At 41.2% G+C, this 24,691-nt stretch overlaps 1 protein-coding gene across 2 annotated transcripts; it reads left to right on the top strand.

Annotated features, from left to right (window-relative positions):
- Window positions 1-273: 273 nt before the first annotated feature.
- LOC102575142 (plasma membrane ascorbate-dependent reductase CYBRD1) lies at window positions 274-24,691 on the top strand. Of its 2 annotated transcripts, none has more exons than XM_006265900.4 (4): window positions 274-535; window positions 11,276-11,484; window positions 18,817-18,971; window positions 19,172-24,691. In XM_006265900.4, the coding sequence occupies exons 1-4, from the start codon at window positions 349-351 to the stop codon at window positions 19,452-19,454; spliced, it is 834 nt and encodes a 277-aa protein (XP_006265962.1). In that variant the 5' UTR covers window positions 274-348; the 3' UTR covers window positions 19,455-24,691. The 2 variants fall into 2 exon arrangements, with proteins under 2 accessions (XP_006265962.1, XP_019336058.1); XM_019480513.2 differs by lacking the exon at window positions 274-535 and adding an exon at window positions 591-1,011.

The raw sequence follows: 24,691 nt of genomic DNA, 5'->3' as shown, positions 1-24,691 counted from the left end.
TCCCCCGCAGCGTGTGCCCAAACCTCCCTCCCTCCCGGAGCTTGGGGGCGCCTCTGCTACGCTCCTGCCTCCCTCTCGGCTCCCCGAGCCCAGAGCAGAGCCCGATGGCCGCGGGCTGCGCAGCACCCCAACCCCAACCCCGCCCGAGGGGGAAGGCTGCCCGGCGCTGGCGGGCTCCTTCCCCTCAAAGCCCTTCAGGACTCGTGTGCGTGATGGGCGCCGGGCAGGGCAGGGCAGGGCGGAGGCGGCCCCAGGCTGGCCCGCGCCCCGCCCCCCGGCCGGAGCAGCGGAAGCGGGCAGCGCTCGTGCCTCCCGCCCCCTGGCCGGCCGGAGCATGGGGCGCTGAGTATGGAGGGCTACCGGCTCTTCCTGGCGCTGTTGGCGTCGGCACTGCTGCTCGGCTTCCTCTCCGTGCTCTTCGCCCTCGTTTGGGTCTTCCAGTACCGCGAGGGGCTCAGCTGGGACGGCGCCGAGGCCGAGTTCAACTGGCACCCGGTCCTCATCATCACCGGCTTCGTCTTCATCCAGGGGATCGGTGCGTACCGGCTGCCCGGCCGGCGCCTCCGCGGGTCCCGTCCCTGGCACTCCGCTCCCCGCCCCGCCCCGCCCGTGGCCGCCCCGAGGCCCGGGGGCTGAGAGCGCCGTCCTTGGCCGGAGCCCCCGGGGCTGAGGGGAGCCGCCCCAGGCCCCGCGGTGGAGCAGCCCGGGCGGCGAGGGACTTCCCCGGTTCCCGGTTGCGTCGCTGTCGGACTCGGGCCGCCTTCCCTGCGCTTCCTCGAAGTGCGTCCCTGGCCGCGCTGACCTCTGCTCCGCGCGAGTCCGAAGGGCAAGGCTCGCTGACTGGCTTTCTGAGCTGAATGTTATTGCCTCCAATGCTGGCGGCGGGGTGGACGCGGCGAAGGAGGACTTGGCCTTCTGCTCGGCGGTATTTTGATGCCGTTTGGGAGCGGAGACGCGCTCGCTGCTTCTATAAAGTTTTAAGCAACAGAGAAAGTGGTGGGGAAGCAACGGGTGAGGCGTCCTCGTGGAGAAGTAGGGCTGGAAGGGACCTGCCGACCCCCTCCCTACCCAAGCCGTCCTATACAATCCATAATCTAAACTCAGCCACCCCTAGCCCAACCCAAGACATAGCACCCTGACCTGCCTTAGGTAAAGCAGGAGAATCGTGGCAGCCAGTGCCCTGCAAAAGGTTGTTAATACAGGCTCAAGAGATCCTGGGGAGAGGTCCAAGCCCCTGCTACAGAGGAAGGCAACCTCTTCCCCCCCACCCATTCTGACTAGGGTAAAATTCCTTCCTGACCCCAAATGTAGCAATCCATCTGACCCTAAGCAGAGGGGCAAGACCCTTTAGTTGGGAGCCTCCAGCTTTGGTCCCAGCAGGAGCATTGGCAGGCCCTAGTCAGAATCCCCAGATTAAGATGGATGTCCCTGTAATTGCATCTCACTTATGACAGCAAGGTACAAAAAATAAGGGCCCCTGACCTACCAGAAAATTGCTGATATTTTGGATGAAAATTGTGATAAAATGAATGGGAGAAATGGACAAAAAGAACAAGGGAACAGTTCCAAGGTGTGTTCCCACTTTAGTCAGTGGCAAAGGTCTTCTTGGGTTCAATTGGAGCTGATTCCAACTTCTCCATTAACAGTGCCTTAATAGTACAATAATGTAGAAGAAAAAAACACAAATGGAAACCCAGGTTTTTTTTACCATTGACCTTGCTTTTTGTTCGGTGTTTAATTCATATTAGAGACTGAAGGAAGAATCAGTCTTTTCTGTGCAAGAATCTTGCAGTGTTTAAGTACACAAGTATATTTTTGTGGTAGAACTCATAATACCATTTTTGGACATTTCTAAATGCCAAAGCTTTTGTTTGGTTTGCTGTTGAATGGCATTCCAGTTTCACCCAGCAAGCTCACCTACTCAAAGTATGCACATTCCTGTACTAGTAAAGGCAGTTAGATTAGAATTAGAGTAAAACTGATGGGGTGGATGGCTATCTAATAATAATAGGGACTTGTATGGTTTAAAAATGCACAAAATTAATTCTTTTGGTGGGGAAAGAATTGATATAAGTGATTTAAGTAAAATTATGTTTTTAAGTGATGTTTTCTAAGGTATTTTTAATGTAAATTGCATGAAGTGCAATATTAGGGGCAATTAAACCCTCACAGAAGAATCTGTAAATGCTGATCTCCACAGCTCAAAAGAAGGAAGCAGTTGTAAAAGAGGATTATCTGTAAAATATAGTATAGATAATATGTATTTTGTAGAGTTAATATTGTCAAACAACAGGTTCTGGCTATTTGTTATTTTAATAACTAATATATATTAAAAGTTCAGAAGACCAATCCAGCACTGCTCAACTAGTTTAAGTCTATAATTGGCCAGACAAAGTGTATGTTCCCAGTTTATTGGTCTTTTCAATCCTGCCACAATTCAAATGTGGCAAACTTAACATCTCACTTGACACAATCCTTTTTGCTAACTAATTTCTCTGTAGAGTAATAGCCTATAGAATTAGCTCATGCGCATGCACTTACCATAGAAGTAGTATATCAAGAATAACAGAATACTGCACATATAAATCATTCTTACTAGTAAATCTCTCACATTATTAAAAGTGGAATATAAGGAGTGTAAGACATGTATCAGATTCAAAACAGAGCAAAGTTCTTTAAGACATTCTTAAGAATAGTTATCTAGGCCTTGACATAACTGATGAAAAATCATGGGAGGTTTGTTAACTATTTAACATAGCGCAATAAAGGCCCCATTCTAATAAGCATGCAAGTTAAAATGAATCTCTAAATAACAACACATGCCAACACAGAAAAATAAAGGTGAAAAATAAAAAGAAGATAATGGAAGAGATTAAACTAAATGAAAGTTTAAATATGTAAGAAATAATCAAAATCCATTAAAATCACTCAAAAGATCCCACTGACGCAGCAAGCTTTGGGTCCTGTGATAGGACATATAGCACCTTTTTGTATATATAATTTAAAAGTAAGTTCAATCTTAAAGTAACTAATATCCTATTAGAAAGGAATCTCCAATTACAATTCTTGTTAAAATTAACTGTATGAGGCTGGAATGGGTATCTTAACAATCACAAACTCAGAATGAGCACATGTGGTTGGTTACTCACAACCAGCACAGAGAAAAGGAGAAGTGTTATTATTGTTGATCTGCAGAAAGTGGGGGAAACAGAAGACAACAGCAATATGGATGAAGAAAGTCAGATAGTGAGTTTGTGTACAGTATGTTAGCCAAGTATTTGTGTATTAAGTAACCATTATAAAGGGGACTATACAGAGGCATGGTATTTTGCAAAATACTTGCACAAATGACAAATGCTTTCCTCAACAAAAATAGGGGAAAAACATGGGACAAAATCACTGTGCATGAAGGCACAGGGACATTTTTTATTAGACTAGGCTTTATTACCAAAGCCTTCCTTTTATTTAGGAAGGCTTTGATAATAAAGTGGATTTTAAGCAGAGATTGAAGGAATAGAGATGTACTACTGTAGAGTGTCACAGAATTTACCGAAGGACTATTTAGAAATACTGTCACAGTTGCAGTTTCTCTATTCAGAATGGATGGACTGGCTTGGGGGCCTTTTGTGGGACTGGAGGAAGAATGTATTCTTATTTTTTCTTATGTCCTTTCAACTTATTATGTAGATATCACAATGTTGGGTATTAGTACCACTATCTGAGCATAATAGAAAATAATTTAGGGCCTTTCACCTCATGAAAGCCAAAGGGATGACAGGCCCATGATGATCTGAATATTATGGGCAAAATCTCAGTTGGGCTTCCTTAATTTCACAGAACGGAGTACATCCATGTTTCACCATTCATAGTCTCATTTGCCTTTGCAATATGGATAATAGTAAGGACACTTTAGGAGGTCTCAAAGCTGGGCTTTTAAATTAAGTCCAAAATTGGCCCTCCAGAGAAGAAACATAAATAATAAACTATTTCTGAACCCAAATGGTTTTACTTAATTTGCATATATAGAAAGATTATTGCAGTAAGTTAGGATAATACAGATGGGGAGACTAAGGAATCTTAGCACTTTTGAATAGCTACTAAACTCTTTGAATGCAAAGTACATATTCCACAACTGGTCTACAACTGAATGGAAATTTTGCCCTTGTAGTTCAATTTGGAAAGTCTTGTAAGGGGATGACACCTAGGTGAGTAACACCTTCCTTAGTCTGTTTTTGTTAGCTTAATTTCTAAGCATTTTTAAATGTAACTTTCTAATTTATGAAGGGAACTCTGGCAGATCCAGATAAATAGGAAAGCTTTATTTCATCAATAGGGAAGGTGAAATAAATCTTTCTATACAACTTAAATTGTCAGCTCTTAAGGGGAGACACCATCTTTTCATTTAGGTACAGTAAATTTAAGCTCAGTGAAGGTCTGATGTCTCACTAAAAGGATCTGCCATTGCAATAAAAATGACTAATATAAAAAGTAATTCCTTCTATAACAACATGGTGAAATTAAATTAATCCCATATTACTAAAACATGATGATACCTTGTATAACATTTGAGCATCAGCATGGAAAATAGGTTGAACCAAAGCAACATCTTTTTCATTTCTTTTTCCTTTTCTTTTCTTTTTTGGTGGCAAACTTTTGGAATTTGACATTTTTAACTCTAATAAAATGTTGAGGTATTATTACATCTGATGCAGTATTACTGTTGTTAATATTCTATTTTCTTATGATCTAAACACATGACTGACATTCCAGAAACAAGTTTCCTTTGACTTTTCATAATTGGTCCCCTGTCCTATAAGTCTAGTCAAGCTCAGCTGTCAAACCAGATGTTGAACTAACAAATCTGCTTACAGCTACAGACAAGACTTTAAATTACTAGTACTGTATATTCACATGCAAGAACCTGATAACATTAAGAGTTGGTATAGTCCCTGTTATACTTGCCATTTTATTGGCTGTCAGCAGGGATACTGATGTATAAAAACATAACATGCTGTCCAAGTGACTTCACTCATGTATACTCCACTGTGGCTGCATACAGACATTACAGCCAGAAGTATGGGGGTTAGATTGGGTTAAAAATGCCCCCCACCCCATCTAACTTCGCAATTAGGTGCTGGGAGCCTGAGCTAAGGCAAATCAAGGGAGGGAAAGGGGCAGGAAGAATGAGGGGCATAGGTGGATCGGGAGTCTGGTGATATCTGTGGAGAGAACTTGAGGGATCAAGGGACTAGTGGGGTTCGCATGGAGGCTTGGGTAGATTGGGAGGGCTAGCAGAATCTGCAGGGGAGCTATGGGATGGGGGTGGTGGGGCAGCAGGGGATTGGGAAGGGAATGGCTGGATCAGATTGGCTCTCCAGTCCAGCAAAACCCCTTAGGTTCCCCCCTCCCCCTCCCCCTGCCATTTCCTCCAATGCTTCCAAACTGCCTCCGAACCTGCAAATTGATCCTGGGGGTGGTTTTACCAGTATCTACTGGTCCTAGGAGCCTGATTGAAGTAAATTGGGGTGGGAAAAGGGCGGGCAGTTCTGTGTGGGGAGGCTGGTGGATTCATGGGTGTGTTTGGCAAGATCAGGGGGGCTCTCTCCCCCCCCATCAGAGGTTATTTTAGCCCCCCAACCCCTCCTCATCTCCAGACGAACAACCCATCCCCCTCAATCCCACCTAACCCTCCCTCCCACCTGACTTACTTCAATTGGCTCCCAGCACTGGCGAATACCAGTAAAACTAGACTAGCACTGGGAGTAGCTTGCAGGATCATGGGGTTTGGCAGGCTCTGTGAGGGTTAGCTGGCCAGCAGGGAGAGGGAGGTTCTGTCTGGGGGTGGAGGGAGGGGCTAAAAATAGCCTGGTACCAGTTGGGGTAGGGAAAGTGCTGCCCTAGGGCTAGGGTAAGTAGCTGGGCTTTCCCAGCTCCAGGCCTGTGCTTGGAATGTGTATAGAAGTTGGGTTAGATCGGTCTATCTGTACCTGATCTGACTTAGTGCACCTCTGAGGTATGGTTACATTAGACTGGATTGGCCATTTTTGGATGCATCTAACCTTCCTAGAACTTCTGTACAGTTCGCATTTAGGCTGACCTAACTAGGGATCTAAGTGTAAGATCATGGGTGGATCTAACTAAATCCGGAGGTCATTTTTACTGTTGTCTAACCTCCCCCTGACGTCCCTGAATGTCTGTAAATACCCTGTTTTGCATAGCCACAGCAGGTCTAGGTTTGAATGCATCTTACAGTGCATCTTACTTCTATACCTCTTTTTTACATCTTTTGTGTATCTTTACACAAATGTAAAGGAAAAGAGGGGGTGATCTACTTGTTATGGGATTTATTGTTCATTTCAGTTTAAACTCAAAGTGACCTTGACAGTCTCATGGCTTAAAGGATACCAACTTAAAAAAAAAAATTGCTTTGAAAACTTTGTTGTCAAGAACAAGTAAATATTATGCAGAGCCTAACAAAGTGGATTGTCTGTAACATACTTGCACAGTAGCTTTTGCCTCAGCATCTCCACACAGAAATATCCAAAGAAAAGTGCAGGGCATTGGGACCACATGCTATCTGGAAGTAATTAGAAACAAACACAACTCTTTAATCATCCACAGCTGGTCAACTTAATGAACTGTATAGGCAATTTCTTACTAATAAAATGCTTAATACAGATAGATCCATGGTGAGATACAGTATCTGACAACTTTATATTTAAGAAGGTTTGAAATTGGATTAAAATACTGTCTCTCTTACCCATATTACATTTTAAATAAAAATATTTACAATTTGGGGAATATTTACATTTCTCCTAACCTTTTTAATGAATCAGTCTGGGGTTTGTAAATTGGGGTCCAAAACTGTGGCCCCAGACAGACATATATATAAAATAGCTGAATCTGTGCATCTCCGAGTAGAATTACCCACACAATTTTTCCAGGAAACTTTGGGAATGATTACATTAAACTGTTAAAAAGTATGTAATTTATTTTGTCTTGTTGGATAGTATTTGTAAGATTGATATTCTGAGTCATAGCTACATAATGTGGTTTGACTCCTATCAAGCAGTTTAAAAAGTAAAGCTGCCATCTTCGTCTATACTTTTTTTTGTACACCTCTCCTTTTTTTTAACAAAAAGCTGCAAAATACCTCACTGTGCATATGGCATTTACTTTAAAAGGGCTTTTCATTCCCATGTTGTGTTTCCCATCATATGTAGAAATGTCCCTTGATCTAAAACTTGCTTGTGTTCCAGGACATTCCATTTGTGAACAGAGTTTTCTTTGTCAATTTTTTTTAGTGAAATACTATGATTTTTGGCATGCATTGCATCCAGGTGAAAGCCCTTGTGCATAAATATGACTAAAATTAATTTGTCATTCATTATTAGTCACTCTGATATAAATATTAGTAAATATTTCCTTTATTATTTATTTCATGAAATATTTCCTTAAGAATGGTAAGGCTACAGAGTAATAGTGGAGAAAGAGCATAAATGAAGTTTCTTTTACCAAGCATAAGTTTTACCCTTACGTTACTTGAGAAGTATACATTTTTTTTGCTTTGATATATACATAGTAATATATTCATACTTGCTCAAAGTAGGAACATTACTTAGAACTAGGAATCCTGTAATTCTCTTGCTTTAATATGCTTCATGTATTGCTAGTTACTTTTATCTAACCGTATCTGGATGCCAGTTTGTAGCCAGAAATATGTAATAAGGGCTTTATCAGTTAAGTCATTATTTAGGAAACTGTTGCTTTGTGTTGAAGGAACTATCTTTACCACTGAATATTTTGTCGATGTATTTTGTGTTAAAACAATACATTTTAGATGATCTTGTCTTCTGTCTCTCTCTATTTCCTGGAGAGGAAATATCCCATAATCAGAATATTTATTTTTCTTGGTGACCATTTAAGATAAAGCTATTCCATTTGATGGATGCAGCCTGTCCTTTTTATATTTACTATGAGTTGAGAGCTGACAGCTGTATGTAAAAGGGGTCAGTGCCAGAAGACATGACTAGTACTCAAAATACATCATATCTACACACTTGCATTGTAATTGGAGTGATTATCCATTCCATTCAACCAATTTTGTTGGGAGGGTGCGTGGCAATTAAAAATTAGTATCTGATGGGAAAGGAATGCTTTTACATTTAGACAACTATATAATTTGTTAGCATTTTACAGCATTATGTATATGCAAAAAAAAGTTGATCTAAGATTAAGTATGTACAGTTCAAATCAATGAACCCTTTAGTTTCTAAAAGCCAGAGTTTTATTCCCTTACACTCAGTGGGCACATCTACATATGCTATTAATGCAATATAGGCTTACTGGGCAGTAAAATAATGCACAGTAAGTCTTCCCCAAGACCACTTTCCTTGGCAAAGTCTTTGAAAAAATTATCAAGGCTCACATTTGCGAGAGCCCGGCAGGACAAATTATGCTGAGGGGAAATCAGCACGGGTTCACGGCAGGCAGATCGTGCCTGACCAATCTAGTTTCTTTTTATGACCAGGTTACGAAACTCCTGGACACAGGAGGAGGGGTGGATGTCGTATACTTAGACTTTAGGAAGGCCTTCGATACGGTATCCCACCCCATACTGGTGAACAAGTTAAGAGGCTGTGACTTGTCCGGTGGGTGGCGAATTGGCTGGAGGGTCGCACCCAGAGAGTCGTGGTGGATGGGTCAGTTTCAACCTGGAAGGGTGTGGGCAGTGGGGTCCCGCAGGGCTCGGTCTGTGGACCGATACTCTTTAATGTCTTCATCAGTGACTTGGACGAGGGAGTCAAATGTACTCTGTCCAAGTTTGCAGATGACACAAAGCTATGGGGAGACGTAGACACGCCGGAGGGCAGGGAACAGCTGCAAGCAGATCTGGACAGGTTGGACAAGTGGGCAGAAAACAACAGAATGCAGTTCAACAAGGAGAAATGCAAAGTGCTGCACCTAGGGAGGAAGAATGTCCAGCACACCTACAGCCTAGGAAATGACCTGCTGGGTGGCACAGAAGTAGAAAGGGATCTTGGAGTCCTAGTGGACTCCAAGATGAACATGAGTCGGCAGTGTGACGAAGCCATCAAAAAAGCCAATGGCACTTTATCATGCATCAGCAGATGCATGACAAATAGGTCCAAGGAGGTGATACTTCCCCTCTATCGGGCGCTGGTCAGACCGCAGTTGGAGTACTGCGTGCAATTCTGGGCGCCGCAATTCAAGAGGGATGCGGATAACCTGGAGAGGGTCCAGAGAAGGGCCACTCATATGGTTAAGGGCCTGCAGACCAAGCCCTACGAGGAGAGACTAGAGAAACTGGACCTTTTCAGCCTCTGCAAGAGAAGGTTGAGAGGCGACCTTGTGGCCGCCCATAAGTTCATCACAGGGGCACAGAAGGGAATTGGTGAGTATTTATTCACCAAGGCGCCCCCGGGGGTTACAAGAAATAATGGCCACAAGCTAGCAGAGAGCAGATTTAGATTGGACATTAGGAAGAACTTCTTCACAGTTAGAGTGGCCAGGGTCTGGAACGGGCTCCCAAGGGAGGTGGTGCTCTCCCCTACCCTGGGGGTCTTCAAGAGGAGGTTAGATGAGCATCTAGCTGGGGTCATCTAGACCCAGCATTCTTTTCTGCTTATGCAGGGGGTCGGACTCGATGATCTATTGAGGTCCCTTCCGACCCTAACATCTATGAATCTATGTCTACATGTGCACCCTGTTGGGAGCAAATCTGCTACCAACAGAGCTGCCCCATACAGGGCTGCTCCTGCCCTACTCTGCCTCCCTGCAGCAGCTAGGGGAGCTCCAGGCTCCCTTGGGGTGCTAACCCAGTGGCTGGCAGGGGGTATGGGGGCCAGTCCTGATGCACACAGGGCTAGGAGAACTCTGCTGGCTGCAGCAGCAGCTGTTTCCCACCCCTATACACATCAGGACCCCTCCTGATGTGCATGGGGCCAGGAGATAGCTACCACTTGAGACAGCAGAGCTCTCCCAGCCCCATGTTCATTGGGACACACAGATGCCAGAAAGCTCCATGCCCATTAGTACTTCACCACCTAGCAAGGCACTCACCAGGAGCTGTTCCGCTCCTGGGGCAGCTACCGGCGAGCCTTCTGCTGGGCAGGGGGCTGGCTAGCATCTATCCCACTCCTGGGGCTGCTGCTGGTGAACCCTGTCTGTGCCCAGCGGGGCTTCCCTGCCCAGCAGGGGGCTGGCCAGGACTTGTTCCCAGGACTGGGCTTGTTCGCTGCCTAGCAGGGGGCTGGCCGAGACTTGCAGCCAGTCAGCCCCCTGCTGGGCAGGGATTCCCCACTAGGCATAGGTCTCACTGGCCACTGCTCCAGGAGTAGGAATTCCCACCCAGTAGGGGGCTCACTAGCAGCTGCCCCACAAGCAGGACGGTTGCCAGCAAGCCCCCAGCTGAGCGGGGGAGCAGACTGCTCCTCAGTCCCAGCGCTGCTCAGCTCCCAGCTCCTGTCCTGGCCCTGATCAGCTTTCAGCTCCTGAGGGGGGCTAGGAGCTGAGCACCAGCAGGACTGGGGACTGAGCTCTTCCCCCATCTCCTGTGGCCCCCTGCTGGTGTGGCTGACTAGAGCAAATTTACTTGCGGTCAGTGTCTACACGAGTGCTACTGCACAGTTAATCTAATACCTGTATTTACAGGTACTAGCTAACTGCACAGTAGACTAATTTGCTGTGCAGTAAATGCCACGCATGAGTAGACAATGATGCTTTACTGCACAATGGATTAGTCTACTGTGTAGTAAAGTGTCTCATGTAGATTCACTCAGTGACTGGCATTTTACTCGGATATCAACAGGTCTGTTTATGCAGATAATTGTGAAGTACATGCTATTCAGAGTAGGAATATCAAAATCAGGCACTTAAATTTTCCAAAAGATTATTAATTAATAAACTAATTAGGCTTTACTCCTGCCACCTAATCTGCAAAGGAGGACCCTTACGCTCAGTAGAATCCTACACAGATAAGGTTATTAAAGTAAGGCCTTAATTTGTATATGCAAATATTAAACTACTTGGATAAAGAAGAGTTTCTCTCCACAGCTTATACTTTGGCCTGAATCAAGTTTTGGGAGGTAGTAAGATTATATATAGTGTGATGAAATGAAAACTTTTTTCTAGTTGACTTTTTCACAGTTTTGCTTGTCATTTATTCTGGAATAATATGTATCATGCATGATTATTAACATCAGCTAGAACAGTAAAATATTTTATTAAACTATGCTTTTTATTTCTTCCTCAGCCATTATTGTGTACAGATTGCCCTGGACCTGGAAATGCAGCAAACTCCTGATGAAATTCATCCATGCTGGGTTAAATACCATAGCTATGATTCTTGCAATTGTGTCTCTTGTAGCTGTTTTTGATTTCCACAATGCCAAGAACATTCCCAACATGTATAGTCTGCACAGCTGGATTGGGTTGACTGCTGTTATACTTTATTCTCTCCAGGTCAGAATCTAATTTTATTTATAAACAGAGTATAAAAATTAAAGAATGTGTTTTATAATCCATGCACAGTAGAATCCACTAATTTGCTTTAATTGCTGAGAGGCTTATTGTGAAATAAGGATTTTTGCGAACTAACAACTAAACATGCACTGACAGCTTTTTAAAAAAATTAATGTTGTAAATCCAAAAGTATTTTGTTCATTTGCTTTGATATATGTAGTATATTTATTATACTTCATAATATACAAGTAAGTGTACTTTAATGTATATATAAAAGTATCTTGAGAACTGACTGCAGGCCCCTGATATGAAAACTGACAGATAAAGGTCGAGAAGGTGATGACACCACTAATGCCTTGCCACTGCAATAATAGGGAATTAAATGTATGCTCAGAAGATCCTAGTAAAAGGACCATTACCTACACTACAGAAGGCAAAAACTACCCAAGTCATGCCAGTCTGACCTACTATTCCTTCCTGACCCCAGACTTGGCAGTCAGTATGACCACAAACAAATGAGCAACACCATCTAGCTAGGAATTGCAGCAGCAGAATCCCACCTCAGACAAAAAAAACACTAGCCTTAGCTGTAGCCGCTATTCCCAGGACCTCAGAAAAAAAGTGGGGACCCCCCCCAACCCCCCCCCGAAACCAGTAGCATTCATGAGTGGAGGTAAGAAGGGAGGATATTAATCCCGGCCCTAACCAGTGACCAACAAACCCCTGAAAAATGTGGGAAAAATATGGGATCTTCCACAATGCCCATGGCCACTGCAGAGGGAATCGGTGTACATAGGTCTCTCCTATTCTTTGCTTTTGGTGTACAGGCAGTCCTCAGACTTGCAACACAATTGGTTCCTGAAAACAGCGTCTTAAGTTGAAACGTTGTAACTCGGAACCAATTTTCTCATAAGAAACGATGTTACAAATGGGGGATTGGTTCCTGAATCAAGGCCTGATACCCTATTTTCACCAAAAATAACCCAGAATTTTGTACTCAATCAATTATAGATGAGTAATATAGCTACATTAATATATTTATATTGTAAATAGCAATCATATTGATTTGGAAGGACTTCTTTGAGGAGACTTTGCTGGACTTTTTGAAGGGTTCTTGGCTGGAGTCTTCTCAGGAGTCTTGGCTGCAGGTTTTTCTGGAGTCTTGTCTGCTTTCTTAAAAAAAGTGTCCAAGGAAGTTTGGACAGATGTTCTCCAGGGAGATGAGTGACGCAGCAAACTTGTTCACTAGTGTGACGTCGCATCGGATCAATCATTGTAAAGTCAAAACTGATGTCATAAAGTCGAAACGGTGTCAATTTATAAACGTTGTAAGTGCCAAACGTTGTAATTCAAAACATTGCAAGTCAAGGACTGCCTGTACAATGGTTTAGTCTCTTGAGGGCTGAAATTATTAATTCTAGGTGAGATATCTAGGTGAAATGTAATGGCATGTGATATGTGATCCTATTGGTCTTAACCTGTATGTGTAAACTGGTCTTACCCTCTTATGTGTAAGCTGAGGTATGAAGACTGAAGTAATTTGGCAATGCAGCAAGTAGAGATAATGATAGAAACAAAAATTTAGGATTTCTAGACTCCTATTCTTATCACTGGATTAGAGTATTAATCAGCAATGGACATGGGAAACCAACTTGTTGCAGAAATTTAGCTAATGCTTATTGCAGCATAGGTTCCCAATTGTTTCACTAGGATACAGGGGCAGCAGTGACTTCCAGTTGCTGCTGTACCATTGGCACAATTGCAATTATGTGGCTGCCAGCAGCAGCCATTTTTTCACACTTTCCCCCAAATTGGCCCCTGGGATCATTGCCTTGGTTGCCTCACCCTAGTCACACCACTGAAGGCTCATGGCTAGGAACAGACATTATGCTTATCATACATTAAGCATACAGAAAGTGCTTTAGAGCTGTAACGGAGCAGACACTTCAAAGCATTTTAAAAATGGCAGATCCTACTCTGTAAGTTTACATTTGATGGATGTGGTATTGGACTAATGCACTTTAAGTTAGAGTCTATACCACATCCATTGCCAGTCAAGTTAGGTTGCATTCCCCCAGCATCCCAGGATCCCCACAGCCTGTGTTCATCTGCTTCAGGCAAGCACTGGCCCAGCCCTGACCCTGGGCTGTCATAAAGGAGACAGAAGAGGCTCGGTCTCCTCCCTGTGTAGCTGGGCAGAGGGGTGGGTGGGGGAATGGAGCCTCGGTTGCATGAATGTGGCCCCGCCCCCATCAAGACCTGCGTCCCCAAGCTTGGGAGGATCTGCATGGCAGAGTGGCTCTGTTCCTCCAGGAGCTGAAGTTCTGCAATGCTGGTTGCTGGAACTGTGGTGGGGAGGTGGGAGATCAGAGCCCCCTTGCTGTGTGGATTCCCACCCCCAAGCTTGTGGGCTTAGGTCTTCATGGAGGCCAGGCCAGGTCCATGCAGCAGCGGCTCTGTTCCCCCTGCTGCAGCCAGGAGCTCCTGACTGCACCACTTTTCACGCCATTGGTAACTATGGCTGGGAGGGGTGCAAAAGGAGTCTCTCTGCTGTATAAACCCACCCCAGCTCCCACCAAGACTCAAGCCTACAAGCTTGGGAGAGGGAGCTGCACAGCAGAAGCTCTGTTTAACCCCCTCCCCATCACAGTCCTTGGTGTGCTGAAAAGCCAAGCCAGGCAACCTTGGGCTGCAGGTCCTGGCTGCTGTTTTCAGGAGGCTCAGGCAAGCCCGCCCCCCCCCCCCCCCCCCCCAGAGCTTGCTGACTGGAGTCTTGGGAGTCTTGGGCTGGGAAGAGGGGCAGTTCCTGCAGCCTCGTGGGAGTCGTATGGGAGCTGCCCCCACCTGATGGCCTCAGCCAGGGCAGTCAGCTACAAAGCCCTCCCCCACCAAACTGTGAATGTCTGTTTGGTTCACTCTCTCTGACTTAATAGCACTTTAAGTAAAGTGTGACAGTTAGCACTTCTGCCAGGGGCTTTTTGAATGTCTATACTTAACCTATATTATGCAAGAACCACATCAGTAGCCCTTATTACAGCAGAATCATGTATCTTATTTATAGATTATGATTTCTTATAGTTTGTGATCTGGTTTTTTATGCTTTTCCTTTTATCCTCTGCATTGAAACGTAACACTAGGATGACTCCGTTAACTCCTAGTTTATTGTTTTCAACTAAATGTTTAGTTTTAATAGCTGAACAGTATTTGATATTGATTGAAACTTTGACATAAAATGTTTTGGATCAGAAGTAAATTACTCAATATGCTATTGCAGCTTTTAACATAGAATTTCCCTGTCTTGTACTCTTTAACAGTTATTTGTGCCACTTAATTAGGAATTACTCCAGCCAAACTGGTGGTTATCAAACCAATGATACAAGGAAATGGTCTAATTTTTCCTCTTGATTATTTTTGTTGTTGTTGTTCTGAGTGAATTTTGTATAACTGAAGACTTGTTTCATCAGTCCTTTTAGCTCTTTTAAAAACTGTTTTAATCTTGGTAAATATTTCTGGCAGTACTTTTTCATTCTATCTATCACTTAATTACTAGAATTATCTGCAGAAATATTCTTTTTCAGTAATTTTTTTAAGCATTATTCATTATGTCTAATAAACATTTCAATCTTCATCTGCCTTTATCTAGATTTTACAGCTTATCATTTTTAAAGTTCTAGCCATTTTCTTATTTAAGACACTCTGTTAAAATGGCAGCCCATTTATCTCCTGACACTATCCTTATCTTTAAGAATTTCTGCTTTATATCCCTGCTGTTCTAGAGAAACCAAATAAAAAAAGTCAAGGAGGAAAGAACAACAGAAGGAGATGAGAAACATGAGAATGGGAAGTGAGGAAGATGGCATAATTCCCAGATATTAAAAAAGGAAGTTAGAACTGCAGGGACTTGGAATCGGTTCAAAAACTGAGACAGAACTAGAAATTGCACAATGTAAAAATTAGTTAAATTTATCTCCACTCTTTTAATCACCCTTGGTCCAAAGCCATGTTTTTTTATTTAAGTGAACTCTTGCACTTCTGTTAACTCCTACTCACTTTAGTGGGGCTCTGCACAGGTTTAGGAAGTTGCATTAAATTTGATCAAAATACAAAAACAAGGCCCAGCTATAAACTAAATCAAAAGTAGTTCTGTACCTCAACAAGACCAGATTTAAAATGTGTGTGGCTTGTGCCATCCACACTGGCTCGAATGGTACTGTCACTTCATGCGTCTTGCATAGAATGCATCTATTAATGTAACTCAAAATAGCACATATTATTTATTAACATTACATTGCTGGCATATGTTGAGTTTATGGCCTGTCATTAAACCCAGTTCCTTTTTGTCTGTGTTACTGACAAACCTATTCTGCATTTGTACATTTGTTGTTGTTTTTTTCCTTCCCTCTGTGCAGCACTTTGTTTATCTGTGTTGAATTTCATTTTGTTGTTGATAGCCCAGTTCTCCAGTTTATCTGAGTCTCTGAATCTCAGTGCTATCCTTCAAAGTGTTGTATTCCCTCCCCTAATTATCCTTTTGGTCTTCAAATACATACATTCACACTGGAGCCCTGAAAGGAGACACACCTTTAGTTTTAGAACGCTAATGATGTCTTTGTTTACAAAGTACTCTGATTCATGCAAACAGAAAATAAAATAAACAGTGTTCCTAATTGCAACACATACTGAAATAGAAACCATGGAAACTAAAGGGTGATGTTGTAACCATGATGGTCTAGGAAATATGAGAGAGACAGGTCCTGAAGAAGGACATTTTGTGCCTAAAAGCTTGTCTAACATGCCTCCCAATTATATAGTTAATCCTATAAAAGATATCGCCCCCCCCAAAAAAATTGTGCCTCTTGTAATAACTAAAGGCTATAGAAGCACTGGTGAAAAATAAAGCACATCAGTTAACAGAACAACAGAAAAAAAATCTCTTATCTTAATTTTAAATACACAGAGTTCGTTCAGAAGCATGCCACAAACTAAGACATTAAAAGTAGCGGCACCTCATACCAGTCCTTTTTGGTCTAGGATTATTATTATTATGCCTTTGAAAAATCTAACTTGTTCCTTCATGAAAGACATTTTTGAGAGTTTTTCTTCAGATAAATTGCATTAATCCTTTGACCCTAGTTATTTTAGAGGTCCTGTGCTGACACTTTATTAAGAGCCATCATTCCTTGCTTCAGAATCTTAACTGCTAGTTCTGAGTTATCTAAAGTCTAATACCAATATGAAGTATTTTGAGGTTTTTTAGGAAAGCCTGTAGTATGTTAAAAATATCCACATCTCACGGGCCGATCTATGTAAAAACTGACATAAAGAATTCTCAGATTTTGTCTTTCTCAGAAGATACTTCTGATTCCCAGTGCCAGAATACTTGAATATGTATTTAGGAAAAAGATATAGATTTATTCTTACCATGCTCTATGACCAAAAGTAATATTATTAATATTATTTAAAAGATGGAATGCAGACAGAAAGAGAAGAGTAACTTTTTTTTTTAAATTCCAAAATAGGTGCTTTTAAAAATGTTACCCTAAATGACATGCCTGAGGTCACACATGCAATCAAACACTGAACCCATATCTTCTGTGTTTCAGTTCATTCCCTTTACCATGTGATTGTCTTCCACTGCCCAAAGTCACACAGAGAATCATTAGAACAAGGCAGGAGATGCGACTTTCTCCTTTGGAAACTATTCAGGGCAGGCACTGGATGGGGAGTATAGTTGTTTAAGTAAAGCACAAAATTGGGAGTCAGGTTTTGCCAATGTGAACATAAGTAAGTACTTAACGTCTCAGTGACTTGCTTCCCTCTATAAAACTGGGATAATATTACTTTCCTAAAAGGGTTATTGTAAGTCTTAAGTCACCTAATGTTTGTAAAGCAATTTGAAACCCTCATATGGAAAAGGCTTTCAAATTATAAAGTATTATTGTTCTTAATAGGCAAGACATTCAGCCACTGCCAGCAGTTTGGCATTTCTTTAAGCATTAATTCTAAAGAAGAAAGTTTACTTTATCGTAATGTTGTTTGCTAATATTAATCTTTAAAAGAATGTCTGAACAGCTTGTATTTTTTAAATAAAATTCTTAAGGAATGCTGATACAATAGTGCACCTGTGAGATGCTCTTGTTCGTACAGTTTTGGTACTGTAAGTTGGGCCCATTCAAACAAAATGTGTATTAAGAGGAAGCTGCAGTCATGCACGTAGGAACAAGGGGTACATGCCATACCTGTAAAATAGGGGAATATCTTAGAAAACTTTCAAAAGGACTCAGGGGCTACAGCAAACAAGTAGTTTAATAGGGCCTCCCCCATGTGCTACTATAGACTAATATAATCCTTGAACATATAAATGGGAGAGTGAGAGAAAGGAGGCAATTTTGCCTCTATGCAGCTTTGGTGAGACTGATACAGGAATACTGCATCCAGTTTGTCTACATTTTTAAAAGAATGTTAACTAATTGGAGAGGGTGTAGAGAAGGGCCAGAGAAATTGTTTCAGAGCTGGAAAAATACCTTGCAGTGAGACACTTAAGAGGTCAATCTGTTGAGTTGATTAAAAAGTGGATGAAGAGGTGACTTGATTATGGTATGTAAGTGCCTTCACAGGGAGAAAATACCAGGCTCTTTAATCTAGCAAGGAAAGGCATGACAAGAACCAACTGCTGGAAGTTAAAGTGGGAGAAACTTAAAAATATCTGCCTTATTTCTAATTTAACAGTAGGAGTGATTAATCACTGGAATAAACCACCCAGCAAAGTGGATTCTCTGTTTATTAATGCATTCAATCAAGACTAGCATCCTTGGAAGGTATGCTTTAATAGAATACATGGTACTGGCTCACTACAGGTTAGCTGGGTAGAGTTCTAGGGGCTGTTTTATACAGGAGGCTAAACTAGTTGATCTAATATTCCCTTCTGATCTATAATTAAATTACAAATTTATGACTGGAAGAGAGAGGAAAATCAAAATTAAAGGGGCTGCTGTTAAATTAATAATCATTATTTTACTCCTTGATTGTATTAATCGTGCTACAGAATATTCAGAATGTGCTGTTATACTGTGTGGTTGGGTTACTTTTCACCATTTCTACTCAATTTGGGCAATAATGCTAGACTGGTATATTTTTAATCCATTTCATGGTCTTTTTCCCAGGTATTAGCAAAAAGTAATATATTTGGGGCATCAAAGGTAAATATATTTCTAGTCCCAGTATGTTTGGGCCTAAGAAACTTAAAAAATGAATCTTTTGTGTATGGCTTTCTCATTGAAAAGTGTAATTTTCTTTCATAACTTTAGGAGTGACTTTGTTTTCTTTATCTAGCTTGTTTTAGGTTTTGCTGTCTTTCTGCTGCCCTTTGCTCCAGTTTCTCTTCGAGCATCTCTCATGCCAATACATATTTATTCTGGTCTCCTCATCTTTGTAACAGTGATTGCAACTGCCTTCATGGGATTTACTGAGAAGCTTTTATTTGCTCTGTAAGTATCCTCATTTCATTTTTCTACTTGTTCATTAATTCATTAACTGAAAAAATATCCTAAATTTGTTTAGAACAATGCAATTTGGAATTAATTAATTCATTTTCTTTTAATAACATGCATAATAATCTCTTTTGGGACAATTTTATGGTCAGTATTGTACCTGAAACAATTCTTTTCTTTCTTCTCTCCTCACAAAGGAAAAACTACAAAGCATCTCCACCAGAGGGAATTTTTGTCAACATTCTTGGTCTTTTGATTCTAATCTTTGGTGCTCTTGTTTTGTGGATGGCAACCAGACCCCAGTGGAAGCGCCCACCAGAACAGAATTCTAAACTTCAGCAGCCCAATGGAGGCACAGAAGATTCAGCTATGACCGATTGCAGTAAGGCAGAGAAAGCGGATGTGGAGTTCAACAGTGAAGCAGCAGCAAGAAAGCGCAACCTCAAACTTGATGAGACAGGGCAGCGGTCAACCATGTAAAGAAAGTATATAGAACAACTGTAATCTTACATTGATTTTAAAAAGCTGATCTTATCTAGCTTTTAACTACATAAGGATATAAAGTGGTTATTTTAAAAAAATCTTTCTCAGTGCTGTTCTGCTTTTCTGAACACTTATATGAGATGAAAAGGTCTTCAAATTCCAGTAAGACTTGTGTTTGTTAGGCTGTTCCTTGTTATATAACTTTGTTACAAAAATGAGGACAGGAATTTAAAAAAAAATGTTGAGTTCTGTGCTTTGAAAAGAAAAGATTTAGAGTGCTTGGAATAGGGACTGAGTTTTTAAAAAAAGGATATGAAGGAAAAATAATCACTTTTATCCCAAATCTTAATTTACTTAATGTACATACAGTTCATTAGTTTCTTAGAAAAGTTGTTGTGATTGAGCCCAAGTTCTGTGCTGACCTATATATACTCTGAATGGTGAAGAATGAGAGTTGTACCTGCATTCCAAAGGACAGAATTTGGCTGTTAGCATGTAATGACTATACAGACAGTGTTTCACCTGTTTTAAGGGCCTGATGATGGAGTACCCTTGATTAGCACTGAAATCCATGGGAGTAGAGGTCACTGAGCACTTTGCAGAATTACACTATAAAAACTTCTGTCCCAAAAGGCTGAATTTAGATAAAATATGTTAAGCAGATATTTTACTTCTGGATTATTGAAACTAGTTTGCTTTAGATCAGCTTTCCGTTTAGACCAGGGGCAGCCAACCTTTTGTAAACTGCAGGTCAGAACAATCTGGCTCTGGTCCTCAGCAGTGACAGAGGGGTTTCCCTGTACCCATGCCAGGGACAGACAGATGGGAACTGTGCCCATGCCACCACTGCTTCTCCTAGCCCCCCACTTCCTGGCTGTGACATGGGCAGTGGGAAGCTATGTCAAGAACAGGCATCTGCAAAATATGTCTGTGCTGCTGCTGCTTCTCCTCTTCCTGTCCCTGCCCTGGCTGCAGCACCAGCACAACTGGAAGCAGCCCAGCCCCAGAGTAGCTCCCCACTGGCTGGAAACTGCCCAAGCTGTAGCTGGGTCTGGGGGAGAAATGGCAGTAGCAGGATTGAGTGTAGTTGGCAAGTGCCCAGTCTCCATGCAGCTCCCCCTCAGCTAGAAGCTGCACTGTGCTACAGTCAGGAGGCAGGAGGATGGGAGAAGCAGCAGTGGCATGGATGCAGCTGCCCGCTACCTGGCCCCAGCACAGCAGGAGGCAAAATCTCTCATGGCTGATGTACCACCAAAACCACCTGACCAATACTGGACCACAGCCAGGAGGACTGGGAAAAGCATCAGCATCACAGGCACAGTTGGAAGCTTCCCAGCCTGGCACAGCTCCTTGCTACCCAGGCCCTGTGCAGGCACAGGCCTGGGCACAAGCTAACCCTCCAGCTCCCTGGGCTGGATCGAGTCTGTGGGCTGTATGTTACTGACTCCTAATTTAGGCTATTCATCAACATTTAAACCATTGACCAAAAAGTTAGGAACAGTGTCTATCTATTCTTGAATATACCTGCTTCTTACTGAAGACTAGGGCAATTACAAGTAGATATCCAGGATAAGACTGGATCTGTTGTGAAGGTTATGTATATGCATTTTTTTTTCACTGCATAGGATTATAGAAATGATATATCAGGTAATCTAATTTTATCCTTCCTTCATCAGAGGAGCTAAACACTCCTTATGGATTGTAGGTAATAACATAATCTTTTAACGCCCTTCTTTGCTTGGAAGAGGAAGATAAGGAGAGAAGTACAACATCCAGTCGTTCAAACACCACACTAGAAGTCAGGTGATGGGCTTCTATTTCCAGCTCTGCCACTGACTCCATTTATTCTAGAGTGCACTCATATAAAGTAGCATAGTGCAGAGATACTGAGCTAGCTTTAAACAGCAAGTTTACCTTGGACTTTCTCTGCCAAGGAGCAGAGTAAACGAGTCTGTATTGAACTTCTCGTTGATGTGGTTAGGCCAACTGAGATAGCTACTTTAAAGTGTGTTCAGGTACTTGTATAATACTTTCCAGCCATTTATGTGCCTTCAGTATAGACATACAGTTAGTCTTTAAGACAAACCTTGTTCAGAAACTGAAGATGTAAATATTGCTTATCTTAGGTAATTCATTTGTTTGTAAAGGCACTTTGCACTTCTATGTAGCTCCTTCTAGTAATCAGAACATTAACACACATTATTCTTACCTAGATTTTCTTGTGAATACAAAAATAAATACAGCTAGAAGAATGGAAAATATTATTATACACAATATAATTATAGTGGATGCCTTTAATTGATTGCAAGTCTAAAGTGATTAGCCTTTTTAACCATTACAAAAGGGTCATGATAAAAAGCAGAATGTTGTATTAGTATGCCATAATTACTCCATATTTACCACTATTCATGTTGCAAAGGGTTTTTAGACACTACACCACTTTGTTTCTCTGATGACTGTTTTTCATTTTGATTTATTTTTCAGCTTCTTGCAAACATTCAAACACATTAGGATCCTTCAAATATTTAATCTTCCTAACTCAAAGTATTAGATTAATATAAACAATTTTGGTTAGTTATTATTTTGGGCCTCTGCTGAGACAAATTATGGCAGGTCCTGATCTTGGGGTTGTAACAACATTTAATCATTTGGTAACTACAGTACAAGAAAGCTATTATATTAATTCTTATTAAAACTTCTTTGCAGTTCCATCTGGCAATTAAAGGCTACATCTTTCAATGATCTGTGTTTGAAATAGGTTAAACTTCATGTGTGGATAACTGGTTACCATATATTGCTGGTATGCTGATGTTTTCTTTTACAAAATACATATGTTTAGGAGCTGAGCATCTCCTACACCAGAGGTGTCAAAGATATGGCCCAAAGACCAGATCTGGTCCATGGAGCCTTGTCCACTGGCTTACAGGGCATCCCACAGGGCTTGAAATTTGGTGGGAGGAACAGTGGCAGTTGCAGCTCTAGGAGCCAAAGCAATCAATGGCACTGCCACCAAATTTCTGGCCCTGTAGGCAGCTCTGCAGAAGAGATGGCATGGCTCCATGTTCCAGGCTTGGCCCGCAGACTAGCCCCCTGTGACCCACCTAGTTTGCAAACTGGGACCAGAATAGTTTAAACACGCCTGTTGTACATGTTTGAATGTAGAACTCCACTGTACGAAGGGGAAATACTTTCCCATTCTGTATTAAACCTCCAGTGCTGCTCTTTAGAATGGATGTTTTTAAAGTGTATGCTAGACATGTTAAAGACTTCCACAAAATTATCTGGATTCATTAAGAAAGAGACCTTGAAAAACTTTACTTTAAGATGAAAAGGGACCTTAGAGTATGTCAGTGTTTGCTAAGATGAGGAAAAAACACTTGGTGTCAAAGTTAACTGTGACCAGTTTACATGTCCCTACTAGAACTGTGCAAGTTACACATTAAAAAGGCAGGATCACTACATGTTGCACAAAGTACTTAACTGCACAATCTTTCCTTGTGATCTTTTTCATAATCTGCTCAAACTGCTGTGTGTATATTTTGAATTGTTGAATCAGTGAGTACCTGATAACCTGGTTAAGACTCTTTAAAAGTTTGGTTGGAATGGGGGTTGTGCTTGCTGTGGTGCAATATTAATGGCTCTGAGGTGGTATTGTTCAGCTCATCCATAGAACAAATACAACACAAGAAGCATCAGTTAAAATGTCCATATATTGCCTTGCCATTATGTCTCAACCACCTGTAGAAATAAGTACATTTCATTTTTTATGCCCATTTGCTCTGTGGCATACTGCTGAGGCTCTCAGTAACTGTGTGTGTGACAATCACCTGTCCAGGAATGGGATGGGAATAACTCTTATCAAATGGTATATAACACAGTAACTGTTACTTTTTATAACAGTTCTGATTTGACCTGAACTAGAACAAGCAGCACATTGGTAAAAAGTTTTATATTCTGTTAACAGTGCCTTAAGTCATATTAATCATTATGCCCTTTATTTTTCTATTGCTAACTGTGTATTAATTATATGACTTTTTCCCCCCTTTCTATGAAACATTCTTGAAACTGATAGCAGAAAATGTCTTCAAATACAGCTGCTTCAAAGTTTTTCCCTCAGTCCTTGAATTTAAGGGATATAATTCCTAAAAGGCAATGAAAAAATCCCCCATCCTAATTATGAGTTATAGGCTATATTATACTGTATATTGAGCAGGTTAGCTTAGCACTTATTGAGTAACTTACTTATAATCAAGCAACTCCAATTTTAAAAACACAGTCTCGCCTTATTACCTAAGGACCAAATGATACTAGGATATTTCTAAGAACAGTTTAAGACATTCTAAGATTTAAAAAATCTTAAATCACATACATTAATTTCACATATTTTTGTTCTGGAGGAAAAATGTGGCAAATAAAGAAGCTGAGTTACCTTAGTACAATGTTATATGCAAAAGTAAGATTAAAATCTATAGCAACATGGAATTTAAAAGAAACAGTTGCAATGGGAATTAAGACTCCAACTTCTTTCTTTGGGAGCTGGATGTTTAAAGACCTTTTTAAAAGGATGCGTCACATAGCTTAGGCCCCAACTTTGGGTTCATATAACAAAAACACAAAAAGTTACAAAATCTACTAGAAAGAGAAGAATTTAATTTAACTTCAATGAAAACAGGATGATTACTGACAGATCTGTTCTGCAGCTCTAGAAAGAGGACAGTATTTTATACCTGGATAAATTAAACTGAACAAAAGTAACAGACCATTAATTTCACTGCTCTGAGTGGAAAGCCAATAGAAGCATAAGCAGTGCAAGATTAGATTTTTAAAGATCATTTCAATTTTGAATAACTGAATAGACAGCAAACTTTATACGAAAATGGTAACTTGAGCCAAACCAAATTGAATATATAACAACTATGTATAATTTTCTTACTACATACAACTAAGAGAATTGAATATAAGATTGTGTAGTAAAAAAAAAAAAAAGATCAATAATGTACATGCAAATTATAACCCAAGTCTTTGGTAAGAGACTAAAGGATATTACCAAAATAGTTTGTTTCAGAAGAGTCTGTCCTCTGCATCAGCTTATTCATTTTTAAGGAGCTGAAAAATATTTGTATGTTTTATACCTTGTATTGCTTATTTGTAGAAGAAAACAAATGTTTTTATTACAATGGCAATTTTCCTTACTCTTTTTTTTTGTATGTTAATAAAGCCTATTTTGACACTTA

This window comes from Alligator mississippiensis, chromosome 4 (assembly GCF_030867095.1).
Source record: "Alligator mississippiensis isolate rAllMis1 chromosome 4, rAllMis1, whole genome shotgun sequence".
NCBI classification, from domain to species: domain Eukaryota; kingdom Metazoa; phylum Chordata; order Crocodylia; family Alligatoridae; genus Alligator; species Alligator mississippiensis.
This window is presented reverse-complemented; position numbering and strand designations above follow the sequence as displayed.

Coding starts and splice junctions, on each gene's coding strand:
- LOC102575142 (XM_006265900.4), top strand. CDS start 349: ATGGAGGGCTACCGGCTCTTCCTGGCGCTGTTGGCGTCGGCACTGCTG. Junction 536..11,275: donor CGTCTTCATCCAGGGGATCG/GTGCGTACCGGC, acceptor TTTCTTCCTCAG/CCATTATTGTGTACAGATTG. Junction 11,485..18,816: donor TTATACTTTATTCTCTCCAG/GTCAGAATCTAA, acceptor TTCTTTATCTAG/CTTGTTTTAGGTTTTGCTGT.